The 15,993-nt window shown below is 42.5% G+C and overlaps 1 protein-coding gene across 2 annotated transcripts in view; it reads left to right on the forward strand.

Moving 5' to 3' along the window:
• The window catches only part of EEF2K (eukaryotic elongation factor 2 kinase), a 39,056-nt gene extending 27,106 nt beyond the window's left edge, over window positions 1-11,950 (forward strand). For both annotated transcript variants that reach the window (XM_044980548.1, XM_044980547.1), the window contains 6 exons: window positions 660-722; window positions 2,083-2,217; window positions 3,749-3,937; window positions 4,415-4,539; window positions 7,336-7,514; window positions 10,304-11,950. In XM_044980548.1, coding sequence (XP_044836483.1) covers window positions 660-722; window positions 2,083-2,217; window positions 3,749-3,937; window positions 4,415-4,539; window positions 7,336-7,514; window positions 10,304-10,413 — 801 coding nt within the window. In that variant the 3' untranslated portion in view covers window positions 10,414-11,950. The remainder of the gene's footprint in view (window positions 1-659; window positions 723-2,082; window positions 2,218-3,748; window positions 3,938-4,414; window positions 4,540-7,335; window positions 7,515-10,303) is intronic.
• The last annotated feature ends 4,043 nt before the right edge of the window (window positions 11,951-15,993 follow it).

Here is a 15,993-nt window from a genome sequence, read left to right on the forward strand (position 1 = left end):
AGATTGTTCAACTCCAATATGTTATTGCAGTTGCTTGCAGGGAAAGAGTATTTCCAGTATTGCATGTTGTTTCTTGAGGTGCTCTGTATTGTGCTTTACAATCATGCATTGTGAAAGGTTACTTGTTAGAATGAAGATCTATGAGTATGGCTCACTTTCAAAGACCACCACTATCTCACCACCTGCTTTCTAGGTCTGCTGCATGTTATATGACCTGAGGTTAATGTTGCAGTCAACTATTAAAATACTTGTACAGAATTTCTATAGGGCTGTTGCTTACCCTGATAAATCATAAACTTTTAAAAAAATGTTTCCTGTGTTAAATATTTTAAATAGCTTTTTGGTTGGTGCAGAGCAAATATGACTGTGCTTAAAATTTTGTCAGATCTTTTGCAACAAAAATGTCATCTTTGAGGAGCCAGATGACATTTTTGTCTGTCTAATGGAATAATTCAGTTTATAGGATTAAAGTTTTAGCACGAAGTTTTATCAATTAAACAGGTTTCTTTCATAGATTGCAACATAATTGGGAGGAAAACAATATAAATTCTTTTCATCATAGTCACTGTTAATTTTGCTGGTAAAAAAAATAGTTCCTTAGCAGTGGACAGAACACACCAGACATAAATTAAATGATACAAATCTTTACATTAACATAGGGCCATTCAAACTACAACCGAAGACGTGAATCTGATGAAGACAGTTTGGGAAGTTCTGCAAGGGTAAATAGAGCAGAAATCTCTGCAGACAATAGTTTACCATTCTGGCCTATTTTTATCTGTCACCTAACTTCACATGACTACATCAAAAGTTAATTTTCTTTCCTTTTAATTGCTGATTAAAATTTTATATTAATAATTTTCACCTATGTTGTTTCCCTTTTCTAAATTTTTCAATGAGAGAAAAACACTGTTGTAAATAAACTCTCTGTGACCACTAAAAACAGTCCCTTGAGTAAACTAATGATTCTGCATGAATTTCTCACTTACACAGTTGTTATGTTTTTGTTTCCTTTACATAACAAGATTTGATTTCTGTTCTTTGCTATATTTGTTGCACTGTGCCCTAAACATGGTTGGATGATCTTTTTTGTAAAGCCTAGAGTTCTTGAAGTATGTTGAAATAGCTGTTGGTGCTATGCATTTTCTCTCTGATTAAAAAAGGATCTGTTTTCACATTTTTACAAAATGTAACTTTTATAATAATCTGTTTATTAAAGGTATTCTGTGGTTATAGAAATAAAACCAAGGTCAGATACTGAGCATAAAAAGGAAAAGAGATTTTTGACAGCAATCAAAAATTACTTTAAAGGTTCTGATTAGAATTTCAGAGTTCTTGCAATCTGTTTAGTTGGAAGAAATTAAAATAACTTTAATGGACTGAAATTCTACATAAAACATGTATTATGAGGTTTTCTTTAATAGGGATAATTTTGTATGGTTTTGTATTGTGCTAGTGATTCCCATTCACCCATGGTCGTGAAAAATGCAGTTTATTAAGAAGTATTACAGCTATTTAGTTACAGTTTGAATCAGACCAGTCTAGCAAACACTAGCACACGTTTGCCCAGGCTCCATAGCATTTTTATTGAGATGTTTTTAATTTTCCCCGATACTGCTGAGCATGAGCCATATCTAAAATGCTATTATTTAAATACCCAATCCAGCGAAGCATTTAAGCACATGCTTAACTTTAAGCATGAGCAGCCCCATTGACTGCAACAGGACTATTCACATGCTTGAAGTTAAGCACAGGCTTTGCTGGATTGGGCTTAACTGTGGTGCCTGGTTTTAGCTGCTGTGATTTTAAGGCTGCAAAACATGACGGTAATTTTGCTTATTGCCTTAGTGTGCTTAGAAGTGGAGAGCAGCTCTGAGATTTTGGTGAGAGAAGTGATTATATTTTTGGGTAACTACTAACATGCCTTTTTAAATCAGTACCCTAAATTAAAAGATTTGCTAGGAAAACAATAGCTTTAACAGACACTTCAGTTTCTGAGGGGTAACATAGTTAAATGCCTTGACGCCGTTTTTTTTTTTTTTTCAAATACAAGTTATAACACAAGTTTGTGGGTTTTCTTAGGTCAGTGTGGAGAAGTGGAATCTCTACAACTCTTCCAGAGTCCACGTCCATAGACCGTCCTGTGTTTCAGTGGAAGTTCAGAGACTCAATGCACTGGAATTTGAAAAGAAAATTGGGAAATCCATCCTTGGGAAGGTGTTGATGGTTCTTTTAATTCTGTTCTTTCCAACTCGAAGTCTAATTTAATATTGTTTATATAGTAACAACCGCCCCCTCAGCGAGCTGGCAGCTGTACAGATAGGCAAAGAGCAATGTTGATCTATTAGGGAGAGTCCATAAGCCATTGGGCAGATGGGGTGGGGCAGTCTACAAAAAAAAACCCATGCTTGAGATCAGTTCCATGTCCCTTTCTTCAAGTGGAGTTTATTACTGAACAGAAGATTTTAAACAGCTCAAAGTAATAGAAAATACTTGGAGTGGAATCCTTTCCCCATATAAGTCAATGTCAGTTTTACCCTGGATTTTGGTGGAGCCAGAGTTTCAACCTTGGTAAGAGACCTTTCCCACTTTCTGCAGGTGGGAAGAGGGATGACACATCTCCCTCTCCTCTGCACTCTCTTCCCCAGATAGACCTTTCTTAGCTACTATAGAGTTCCAAACTAGAGATTCTGTGTGCTAGGTCCTCTCCTGTTTGCTGCCCCTACATACAAGGCAAAAAGCCTTATATCTGATTTCCCATAGGACAGTGCTTTCTCCTAGTCATGTGCCCTGCAAGCAGAGCTCCCTGTTTTAAAGGGCCCAACGGCTGTAATAGATGCACTGCGACATGCACATGTGCCCCGGTGCTCTGTTAGAGTCCCAACAGGTCACAGTTAAAGGCACATTGGTGAGGCAAGGTGGTGAAAGCTTGTGTGACAACTGCCTCCTTGCAGACCTGGGTCTTTTAGCTCAGGCAGTAGAGACTCATAAACTGCTACGTGGTCCAGCCACTAGAGGGAGACACTGTGTAAGTGGGGTTTACAGTTGCTGCTGGCCAGCCTATGTCTGCTTTATAGACAAAACAGAGTCTGTTTGTCCTGAGGATTATCAAACCTGCTAAATTCACTCTCGTGCACAGTGCTTGTGAAGGAAATCACTTGCTTTCTTCACCTCCTCCCCCCCCAGTATACTTGGCTGCAAAGCAGTTAAGCACATGGTTAATTTTAAGCCCCAATCCCCTGCCCCAGCGCTGAGCCCCCCCAAACCTAGAGCCCCTTCCTGCACCCCAAACCCCTCATCACCAGCCCCACCCCAGAGCCTGAACCCCCAGCCCAGAGCCCTGACCTCCTCCTGCACCCCAGCCCTGAGCCTCCCCCCAAACCTGGAGCCCCCTCCTGCACCCCAAACCCCTCATATCTGGCCCCACCTGAGAGCCTGCACCCCCAGCCCAGACTCCTGACCCCCTCCTGCACCCCAACCGCCTGCCCCACCTCAGAGCCCCCTCCCACACCCTGAACCCCTCATTCCCAGCCCCACCCCGCAGCCTTTACCCCTGCACCCCAAGCCTCTGCCCCAGCCCTGAGCCCCTCCCAAACCCCTCATCCCTAGCTCCGTTGTGTCACGGGCCTCAACAATTTTCTTCAACTGGGTTGCCAGAAAAAAAACTTTGAAAACCACTGCATTAGAGCCACAGTTGGTATGTCTGTTTAACTTTTCTAAATAAAATGTGACTCATGCTGTGTTGTAGGTCCATCTGGCCATGGTTCGCTACCACGAAGCTGGGCGTTTCTGTGAGAAAGATCAGGAGTGGGATCAGGAATCCGCTCTTTTTCACCTGGTGCATGCCGCTGATTGTGGAGAACTGGAAGCCATCGTTGGGTTAGGACTCATGTATTCCCAGCTGCCACATCACATTCTTTCAGAGGTCACTTCAGAGGTATAGAAATACTGAAAATAACAAAATACAAAGTAAAGCATCCTGGGATCGTTTGTGTCCTGTCTAGAGTAGGAGCAGCAGATCATCCTGCCGAGTGATAATACTAATATTATATTCACTGCAATAGCCAGCAATCCCAGGCATGCATTTGGAGGGAAGAAGGGTGGTCCCTTGTGATTAAGACCTAGAACTAGGAGCAAGATAACCAGCTTCTTTTCCTGTCTTTGCCACAGATTAATTTCATGGCTCTAGATAAGTCTCTGAGGCCTATATTTTCAAAACTGGCCTCTGATTTTGGGTCCCTCACTTTTTGGTGCCCAACTTGGACACCTTGGATCTGATTTTTCAAAAAATGCTGAAGACCTGCAACTCCCATTGACTTTGGGGTTGTGGGGGTTGTACCTACAACTAAGGGAAGGAATGATGGAATTTTAGGTATATCCATTTTAGTATTTGTTTCTGCTTTTGCCTTCAAAGGACACAGAGGAAAACCGAGGAAAAGGATTTGATTATTTACTGAGAGCAGCAGAAGCTGGAGACCGGCCTTCCATGATCCTGGTAGCAAGATCATATGACACAGGTGTAAATCTTGGTTCAAACAGGTATGGGGTGTGTGTGAGCGTGTCTGTGTATGTGTGAATGAATAACTTATTGTAGGTTAGAATGTTTGATTGCCCATGCAGAAGATTTTTTTTAATTGCAGGGCTCTCACTTAGATGAGTGCTAATTAGTAGTAGTAGTAGTAGTATTTACTGATTTTTATGGAGATACTTCAAATTTACACTGGTGTAAGTGAGTGCAGAATTTGGACTATAATATCACCACAGAAGGGAAGAGTTACACAGATTGAGAGACAGATCCTGCTCTTGGATACTCGTGTTGCATGTCCCATTGATATGAATGGGAGCTGTGTGTGCATGTTTGAAGTTGGCCCTGATATTCAAGTCACACTAGTTTATTGTGAATAAGGCTAAGAGATTGCTGCTCCCACACCTCAGGGTAGCTGCAGTAACCCTGGGATGCATACCCTCACTCTCCAGGGGCAATGGCTGATGAATCCACATAGCAGTCTAATTGTCCCTGCACGTTGGAACCACACCACTGCTGCTGCTTTATGGGGCACTCCTCACCCCAAAGGAGCAGGCAGGATTTTCCAATAAGGCTTATGTAGGGCCAGGGCCACCCAGAGGATTCAGGGGGCCTGGGGCAAAGCAATTTCGAGGGCCCGTTCCATCAAAAAAAAAGTTGCAATATTATTGAATACTGTATTCTCCTGGAGGCCCCTGTGGGGTCTGGGGCAAATTGCCCCACTTGACCCCCCCCTCCCCCCCTCTGGGCGACCCTGTGTAGGGCTTGCACAAGCTCGCTGCACTATTGCGACTTTCCCCCTTACTTATGGTAAGGCCTGACGCTTTCTTCTCTGAGGTCAGTGGTAAAATTGCCATTGGCTTTAATGGGGTAGGGCCAGGTCCTCAAAAAGTAAATGGCAGTGAAAAAACGAGTATAAAAACCTGTCAGTGTGAAATGTAGTCACGTAAAAATTGAGTCACTTCAGGTGAGTTTTGCCATTACATTTTCCTATTTTAAAAAACATTATTGTTCCTTCCTTGTTGCATTGTGAAAGACCCAAACAACGGGGGAAACAGACAGACTGACACAAGGAAATACTGAAACTGCTTGTAAACAATGCTCTAAAATGTGCAAAGTAAATACACTGAAAAGATAGAAGAAGATTCATTTTTCTAATCACTTTCAGGCATTGTCATCCTAGTTACTTTTAATAATGATAGCAAAAGATGTCAGAGAAGGGTCTGATTTTTAAGTTGATGGCGTTATTTTAAATCCAGGATTATTTGAAGTTTTAAGATGTATGAAAAATGTCTTAAACTGGCAAATCTCTTTTCATGTGACAAGCACTCTAATTCAGTGACTCTCAACCTTTCCAGATTACCATACCCCTTTCAGGAGTCTGATTTGTTTTGCATACCACAAGTTTCACCTCACCTAAAACTGCTTGTTTACAAAATCAGACATAAAAATACAGAAGTGTCACAGCACACTATTACTGAAATATTGCTGACTTTCTCTTTTTTACCATATAATTATAAAATAAATCAATTGGAATATAAATATTGTACTTACATTTCAGTGAGCCATATAGAGCTGTATAAATTAGTCATTATCTCTATGAAATTTTAGTTTGTACTGACTTCACTAGTGCTTTTTATGTAGCCTGTTGTAAAACTAGGCAACTATCTAGACGAGTTGATGTACCCCCTGGAAGACCTCTACATACCCCAAGCATTATGCATACCCCTGGTTGAGAACCACTGCTCTAATTATAACTTTAAAATGGCTGGTCTCATTTTGGAGTAGTTTAATGACAATTTTTTAGATAGGCTATTAATCAAGCCCCTGAAATTCAGAGTTTATAATGGAAAAGGCTGATACAGCCAAAATTACAACAGGATGGCTCTGACTCAAAAATACATGGTGTGGTTTGCAAAAAACTACACAGCATCTTGTTCACTAATTTTGTATATTTTTAAAATGTCATAATTTAAAAAAAATACAATATTAGATTAATTTTCCTAAGTACCAAACATACCAGGTGATGGATAAGGGATTACACCCTTCTTCCTTTTGTCTTATTAATGATGCCAACCTTGAATGGGACATATTAATATAGCCATTCAGCTCAGAATCCAGGGAGATTGTGTGTGTGCATTTATGATACTCTCCCAAGATCCAACCACAAACCAAACTGCCCACTTAAGATGCCAAAACAAGATACCACTCAGTTGATTGTACAGATCTTCGTAATATGATCATCCCTTTTAATAATAACAATCATCCATTTTATTTCTTATATGTTTTGATCAGCAATGAAACACTTGACAAAACTGATACTAACTTATCATTAGGCTTAAGAATTAACATCATATTTAAATGAATGGGACAGTTCACACCACAGCTATTTCTTAAGGCTCAGACAAACCTCAGTTTGCACTTGATTTGCAGTTTTACTGTTATCTTTACAAGCGTACAAGCTAAAGACTTGCTTATTTTTTAAAAAGAAAGCTGAGATTCTAGAGTACAGGAATGCAGCCTCCGAAAACAATATGAACTTGTCGAGCCATTGCAATCCATCATTTCATCCCTGTGAATCCCAAATGGATGTAAAGTGAATTTAGCCCCATTCATCATTAGGGTGCTGGATCCTGTAATGCATATTCAGTGGGACTAATCACCTGCTTAAATCTAAGCACATGGTTAAGTGCTTTGCTGGATTGGGTGAGTATGGCTCAGCACTTCGCAGGATTGAACTCTATAGCTCCAAAGTGAAAGGTCTTCATTTCCCAGGATAACCTGTTTTAAAAATTTATTTAAAAAATCAGAATCCAAGACTGGAAGGAAGCCCTGCACTGGTACAATGCTGCACTGAACATGACCGATTATGATGAAGGGGGTGAATACGATGGAACTCAGGATGAGCCCCGGTATCTGCTCCTGGCGAGGGAAGCTGAGATGTTAATGACAGGAGGGTTCTACCTGGCCAAGGATCCCCAAAGATCAGGTAGGATGTTGACTTGGTCCATTCCTGTTGCTGTGCCGTGTATGTCTGTTTTCCTTAATATTTGAATGAGTCTAGGTTCATATTTGGGTGATGCTTAACATGCCATTGCAAAGGTCTTTGAAGGGTGGGTTTAGGGGACATGGATTTGCTGTACTAGGCCTTAGAATGCAAGACTCATCCTGAGGGCTCTAAGCTATCTGTCCATCTTTGGTTTTTATGTGCCCCCCTCTCCCCCCCCCCAACTATAGTAACTGAGGCACTCACTGTATTGAATGTATTTATCCTCCCCAGACCCCTGTGAGGTAGGGCAATGCTATTATCCCCATTTTATAGATGGGGACCTGAGGCGTACACAGGAAGCCTGTGGTGGAGCAGGAATTGTACCCTGAGCATTCAAGTTCCAGGGTCTTCTGAGTCCTGAGCTGGGTATCAAGTCCCTCTCCTCATCTTCATAGTCACCCAAGAGGAATCCCACCTCCCCCTCTCACCTGAATGATCCCTAACGTTGCCCAGTTGAACACTGGTGGATCCCTTTGGAGTGGGCCAACTGTCTGCTCCAGGCCTCACCCAAGCAGGCCAGCAGCTTCACACCACCAGCCTGGCAGCCTTTCTCCCTGCATGTAGTAATTCTGTGCTCTAAGCTGGTCCCTCTCCATCTCATTTGTATCCCCTTCTCTAGTAGTGGGAGACTGGGCACAGAAGAAGTGGAAGCCATTGGCAGACAGTGTGCCCGTAATGAGTAGGCAGATTCAGTCAGGACTCACTGCAGGCAAGAATCCTGATTTGGTTCCTGGAGCCAGCAATTTTCTTTCCTCCTACCAGCTCCCCCAAACCACTTAGGAGCTGGCTTATGCTCAACTTATAAAACAGCTGTGTGTTAGCCAATGCTGTAGGACAGGACTCTTCGCAATTTTTGAAGTGAGGCCACTTTGGCAAAAAAAAACTTCAATGTGAGAGCCACATCAACCCGACACAGACGGGTGAACACTCCGAGTTCTTTGTTGGTTGATAAGGTAATATTACCGTTCTTGGTAATATTGCTTGGGGTGCAGGAGGAGGTATGGGGGGGTGGCTCTGGGGCTGGGGTGGGGGCTTGGGATGCAGGAGGGGGTGAGGTTGGAAGCTCTGGGAGGGAGTTTGGGTGCAGGAGGGGACTCCAGGCTGGGGCAGAGTGTTTGGGTGCAGGAGGGGGTATGGGGTGCTGGCTCCAAGAGGAGGTAGGGGGTGCAGGAGGGGATATGGGGTGTGGGCTCTGGGAGGGGGCTCGGCTGGGGCAGGGGTTTGGGGTGCAGGAGGGGGTAAGGGGTGCTGGCTCCAGGAGGAGGTATGGGGTGCAGGAGGGGGTAAGGGGTGCTGGCTCCAGGAGGAGGTAGGGGGTGCAGGAGGGGGTAAGGGGTGCTGGCTCCAGGAGGAGGTAGGGGGTGCAGGAGGGGATATGGGGTGTGGGCTCTGGGAGGAGGCTTGGCTGGGGCAGGGGTTTGGGGTGCAGGAGAGGGTATGATGCCTGCCTGCCCTGGCCCCACACTACTCCCGGAAGCGGCCAGCATGGCCCCACAGCCATGCATGGTGTAAGGTGGGGAGCAGAGGTCTCCACATGCTGCTCCTACCTGCAAGCACCACCCCCACAGCTCCCATTGGTCAGGAACGGGGAACTCTGGCTAATGGGAGTTGTGTTAGCCCCTTCCAGAAGCAGCATGGGGCCGGGGCTGCCCGAAGTAAGTGCCGTCCCCTTCAATGGGCAGGTTCTGAATAGCTCTTCCCAGGGGCGGCTCTAGGAATTTGGCCGCCCCAAGCATGGCGGCATGCCGCAGGGGGCGTGCTACCGGTTGCCGGTCTCACGGCTCCGGGGGACCTCTTGCAGGCATGACTGCGGAGCCGCCTGCCGCCCTCCCGGCAAAATGCCGCCCCAAGTGCGCGCTTGGCGCGCTGGGGTCTGGAGCCGGCCCTGGCTCTTCCTCCACCCAGCCTGCAGCCTCCCGGAGCCAGCCCCTCAAACCCCTGCCCCAGCCCTGAGCACCTTCCCAGAGCCAGCCCCCCATACACCCTCCTGCACCCTAAGCCTGAGCCCCCTCCCAGAGCCCACACCCCCTGCCTTAGCTGCAGCCCCACTGCCGCCGGAGACCGCGATCAACAGGGAGCCGCACTTAGGGTCCATGGGCTCCGCCACTGGCTCGCAGGCCTTGCAGTGAAGAACACTGCTGTAGGATGGATGAAACTGTAATGACTCCAGCTAATTTGAGGCAAAACTGGCAAGTGATATTTTGCGGATGCCTTAGTGGACCAAACCAGCTCCGATCCTCCAGTGTGGCAAATCCCTTTCGGCAGTACTGCTCAGCTCCCTTGAAGATCATTGACTGCAGTGGGAGTTTAGGGTGCTCAGCACCTCGCAGGAGCAGACATTTGACTCTCAGTGCATGACATTCTAATTGGTTCTATGTAATCTTTATGTTTGCTAATAACATTCATAAGACTTTGTTTAGCTGGTTACTGGCCTGTTGAATTTATGATCCTTGTAGGGACATCAGAAAATGTCACTCTGCTGCCATATCAGTAGTTATCCCTGTCTTTGAATTTTAACATTGTGTGCCAGATTCTTAGCTGGTGTAAATCAGTATAACTCTATCGATGTCAATGAAGCTACCTGGATTTATACCAGCTGAAGGTCTGGCCCTGTAACTTGACCTCCATTTTTTTTTTCTTTTTAACTTCCCACACCTGTACTGTTTGTAAAGAGGAAGAAACATTTTTTCTTTGGCCTACTGACATGACTCTCAAACTGCTTTTCCTAGGTGAGTTGTATACAGAAGCAGCAGAAGCAGCAATACAAGCCATGAAGGGCAGATTGGCAAATCAATACTACCAGAAAGCTGAAGAAGCTTGGGCAATGATGGAGGAATGAAACTTCAAATGAGGCAGCTCTTGTATATTAAAAATAATTTTTTATAGACTGTTACTTTGCAAAAAAAAAAAAGATGTATTTTTATGTGTTGTTACTGATTTGTGTTTTTCATATTTTAATTTTCTAATTTTATTCTGAGGGGGAAAAATATACAAATGTAGGTTGTATTTTGGGGATGCTATAATGTAGTTTTACCTATACTTCAAAGCTGCAGTATCTATGAACTTGATCTTTTATAACTTTTAACTGTTATATGTGAGGAGCCTGATTAATTTCAGAAAAATGAAGCTGATGTCAGCTTGCGTTGCACACTTTTGTTTTACATAGCAGATTATCAGTGTGTTTATTTCTTTCGGTTACTCCTCTTCTTCCCCTCCTCACAAAAAACAAACATTTCTAAGTTCAAAGCACTTCTACAACAGTATTTGGTTTACTTCAAGCACTTCTTCATTTTCCATGTAAACATACACGCAGAAATTCCCTTTTTTAATTCCCCTTGTGAAATAAACCCAAAAACCGGCGCAATCAGGAATGGAATTATGCTAATAACACTCTTTACAATGCAGTTCTCTATAAAAATGGTATCATTGGAGGCACCATGTTTATTTTCTTCCTTAAGTGATTTGAGATGCCGTCTTTTCAGTTTGCAAATGAAAAAATGCTTTTTCCTAAGTGCTCGCCTTGAAAATCAAGCTGGGACTTGAAAGTCAAGATGGTTTCTCTTTAGGTCACTCATCACCAACAATACAAATTCCGCAGTCAGAACTTAGCTAACAATTCTCTCTCTAGCTCCCTCTCCCACATCTGTATGGCCTCTGAAAAGAAGTAAAAACTTATTTCAGTCAGAAAAGTAGCTATAACTCTGAATACACACAGGGAGAGCAGGTCCATTGAATATAGGCGTGCCATTTTTATGTAGCAGACCTGTACTTTAAAAGTTGTAGGGTAAAATCCTGGGTCTGTTGAAATCTGTGGCAAAATGCCAATGACTTTTATGGGGCCAAGATTTCACCGAGGGCTAGTCTACACTTGAAATGCTACAGTGGCATAGCTGCTGCTCTAGTGCTTTGTTATAGACACAACCTAACCCCTCCCATCGGCATAGATAATCTTAACTACAGAAGTGAGGGGTGTGGATTTTTCTCACACCTGACTGATGTAGCTGGGTCGAGCTGATTTCGTTGTGTAGACCAGGCACAATAGTAAATGGAGATTTTTTTTTTTGGCAACATTTTCTATTGTATCTTATTGTCCTAATACAATAATCTAAGTTGCATATCGCCCTACTGGACTTATGATGTGCGTCTTATAAGATAGCATAAAAAAGTCTGTAGTCTACTGATTTCTTGATATCATTTAGTTCTTCCAGTGACATCACCATTCACAGTGCATTTAACATTAAGAAATACCCGTCCCAACCATTTCAATATAGGGACATTTAAAGAGGTTAGAGAAACTGACATGCATGTACATTTACTAGCTCTCTATTCTAAATAATTTTGTGCTTAGGTTATGTAAAAAGCATTCAGACTATAATTACTGTTTGCTGAATAATCTATTCAGCAGCTCAGTAAAATTTGAGTTTACTGATTCACTAAATAATAGCCATAAAGGTACAAAGTTTGTCTTCTGTTGTACTAGTGATTCATAGTCTGTAGTTGCAGCAGAGAGTCTTGTGGCACCTTATAGACTAACAGACATTTTGGAGCATGAGCTTTCATGGGTGAATACCCACTTCGTCGGTAGTTGCACACCTGAGTTTTGGCCCCCTCTGATGTTCACGCTAAGATATCCTAAAGGATCTGTTTTTCACAAGTCAATAAGAACATATTAAAAAGGATTTATATACCTATTTGTTAAAGAAAAACATTTGTGCTGGTTGCCAAAAAAAAAACAAAAACCCTAAATCTCATTAGATACCATCTAAGAGAGAATCTTAGACTAAGCTCATAGTTTTATTTCAAGAGTCCAGTGCCATCTGTACAGCAACTGGATCTATTTATTGGTCTTGTTTATTAGTTCTGATTTTGAGGTGTTTAAGATTGATAGATTACTGTCATCATGGGACATGCAGCTGCAGGGTGGGTCTTTTATCTTCTGAGAGTGTAGGTTGACACAAGGGTTAGGATGACAGTGTCATTATTAAGGGAAGACAGTGTTGAATATTTACTATTGCTCCAGCAAAGTGTTTAAGCACATGATTGATTGAAGCCCATTGATTTCAATGGGACTTCTGCCGTGCTTACAGTAAAGCACACGTTTAAATGATTTGGTGGATTGGGTCAGTCAAGTGTTACACCTTTTTCTTCTGTGTGTAGAGTGGATCTTCTCTGGGGCCATCTTGGAAGTATACACAGAATCACCAATTGTTATTTAAAGTCAGATAGCTGGGATGTTCTTAATGGGAAACTGCAGTTTAGGTTTAAGATTTTGGCATTTTTTCATCATCTAATTTCAGAGATTGTTTAGGGGCAAATCCTACCCCTTCCTCTGTAGCATGCACAGAGCTCCATTTGAAATGGAACAGGTGCAGTTCTGCTGTACTCTATTTGATATGGAATGGGAGCACAGAATGTGGTGATACCCATAGATAGGGGTGAGCATGCTCATGAGCAACACTTCCTTAATGACTTCATTCCCTCCCTCTGGGAAGCACAGTTGCAAGAAAATGTCAGCTCTGAGAGACAACTGCATCATTCAATCATGGAAACAGTGGAATAGTGACAGGCATTTATGTATATCTACGGAAAAATATTGGAACAATGTGCATACAGTCTACAAGCCGCTCGCACACTGTAGGCACTATATAAATAAATAATATAGATAGTATATATTTTTATTGTAAAGGTATAAAAGCTAATCATTGTAGTTTTCCTTTACAAAGAAGAGATGATGTAGCTAACAAACACTTGCCCTCTATAAGAAAAGGAGATTTGAGTGTTTAAATTCAAAATATAAACATAGGGCTCAAAGAGGGTAATTATTAACACCTTTTGGCATGCAGATTAATTCACTGAATTGTGTTATTGGTATAATTACAGAAACTTCTTCATAGATTTGAGGCATATGAAGTTATACAACTCAACAGGCAAAATATTGTCATTGTTAATACTTCGTCTTTAAAATCTTACATTTTGTTACTGATTTAGTTTACTTGGCACAAACGGTATCTTATAGGTATTTTGGTGTACAACAGACATGACAGTCAATTTTTTAATTAAATTTATGTTTACAGAAATATGCACAACATATTTTATGCAATTCCTTAAAAGATAAAAGTATGTTTTTTGACAAACTGTTTGGAATGATCTTGCTGCATACTGTATTTTTAATCAATTCACAATGAACAAATAAAATATATTTTTTAAAAATGTGAAAAAAAAAATAAAGATGGGGCCCAGACATGGAGAATTGAATCAGGCAATAAATTCCATTGACTTCAGTGGGAATTTTGCCTGAGCAAGGACAGCAGAATTGGGACCCTTTGTTTTGCATGTAAGAAATGCAGAAATTGTTCGTTTGCATCACTTATTCATGTCATTCAGTTTTATTGGTTTTGCTTTGCCAAATAAAGTTTTCTTTTTGTCTCATTCTGTAGTAGAACATCATTGCATTTTTTTGTTTTTGATTTGCCTCAGTTATGATTTACTATTGCAATCTCTGAAATATTCTCTACGTTATTTTTATTATCTAGCCCTGATCCCAACTACTTTTGATGGTCAGTAATAAATTAGTAGGAAAAAAAACACACTGTGTATATCAAGAAAATTACTGTTTTCGCAAAAGGGATAAATGTATCATGTGCAGTCACATTTACATGCAATTACATCTGCGTGTGATGTAGATAAAATAAGAGACTTAAGACCCAATGCTGAAAGCCTAACTTGGGCAAAATCCCCACTAAGGTATCCTTATGCAGTAATCCAACCTTTGTGCAGCTCTGAAGCCAATGAGGGTTTTGTCTGAATGAAGAATGCAGGATCTTAGGCCTGGTCTACATATGCATTTTGTACCAGTATAACTATTTATTTTACTGGTATAGTTACACTGGTACAACCCCTAGTGTGGATGCAGTTATCCAGGTATAAAGGTGCCTTCTACCAATATAACTTCTCCCCCACTTTTATGCCATTATAACTGCATCCATGCTAGGGGAACTATATCAGTAGAGTTAAAGCAGTACAACTCTGTCCCATGGTGGAGATACTTAAAATAATGGGACTTTGTAGCATAGGAGCCTATATCTGTGTTCCTTCATCAAGCAAATTCACTGTCAGCAGGACTTTTGCTGGATTAAGAATGGTAGAATTCAGCATTAAATGTCTATTCTTTATTTGAAGCTGGTATCAAGTCTTTTTAATGAGCAGTAGGCAAGTGCAACAAGAGAAATATAGATGGTTTAATTCAGAAATCTTTATTTGTATCACAGTGATGGCACACAAAAGTCCAGTTAAGCAATATACATTGGCAGTATTTCTATCTCTTAATTACATAGACTGCACAACTCCCTTGGGTCTGATTCTGATCTCCTGTTTACTCTGGTGTAACTCCACTGCTCTTAGTAGAGTTACTCCTGATTTACACCAGTGTTTCTTAGATTAGAGATGGGCCAAAATCAGAATCTCATATTTGAATCCCTTTGGATTTCGGGAAGATGGGTCAGGTTAGAATCCCCCGATGAGAGTCTGAACCTGGGCTTTTGGCTGTGAGGTAGATCTGCTCTGTTTTCTAGTTTCAGTTCAGATGTGGCAAGAAGGTCTGGATCTCACAAAAAGAGCTGGCCTCACATGAGATTTCCACCGTTTGGGGCCCAAATACCATGAGATTAGCTCACAAGAGCCGTCAGGGCAGCTCTCAATCTTGTGTCCTTGCGCCGCAGGGTGGGGGCGAGCTCAGCACACAGTCCCATGAAAGTGGCTTTTCTCATACGAAAGTTCTGCAGCCACTGCTCGTCATCCCAGACTTCCATGACAATGTGATCCCACCACTCACTGCTTGTCTCACGAGCCCAAAAGCGGCGTTCCACGGTGCTGAGCATTTCTGTTACCGCCACAAGCAATTTCATGTCACCCGCTTTAGGCAAATCCATATCATCATCGGAATCCTCACTGTCACTTTGGAGCTGAAGGAATAGCTCAACTGCCAAACGTGATGTGCTGGCGACAGTCAGCAGCAAATTCCTCAGCAGCTCAGGCTCCATTTCACAGCGTGCTGCACTCACAAATGGCAAGAAACGTGGACGGCGAAAGTGTGACTGCTGGGAAGTGAAGCGATGCACCACGGGGCGTTGGAACAGGAAGCGGAATGACCCACACACTTCCTTCCCCTTCCCACAATACTCAGCGCCAAAACGGGATGAGGTGCTCTGTGGGATAGCTGCCCACAATGCACCTCTCAGTACAGCGCTGGAAATGCTGCCAATGTGGCCACACTGCAGCGCTGGTAGCTGTCAGTGTGGCCACACTGCAGCGCTGGCCCTGCACAGCTGGATGACCAGCGCTGCAAACTACCAGCGCTGCAAACCGTAAGTGTAGCCATAGCCTAAGTCTCAACATAATCTCAATGTGAGTTTGCTCAGAC

Source organism: Mauremys mutica, chromosome 11 (assembly GCF_020497125.1).
Source record: "Mauremys mutica isolate MM-2020 ecotype Southern chromosome 11, ASM2049712v1, whole genome shotgun sequence".
Classification (NCBI taxonomy): domain Eukaryota; kingdom Metazoa; phylum Chordata; order Testudines; family Geoemydidae; genus Mauremys; species Mauremys mutica.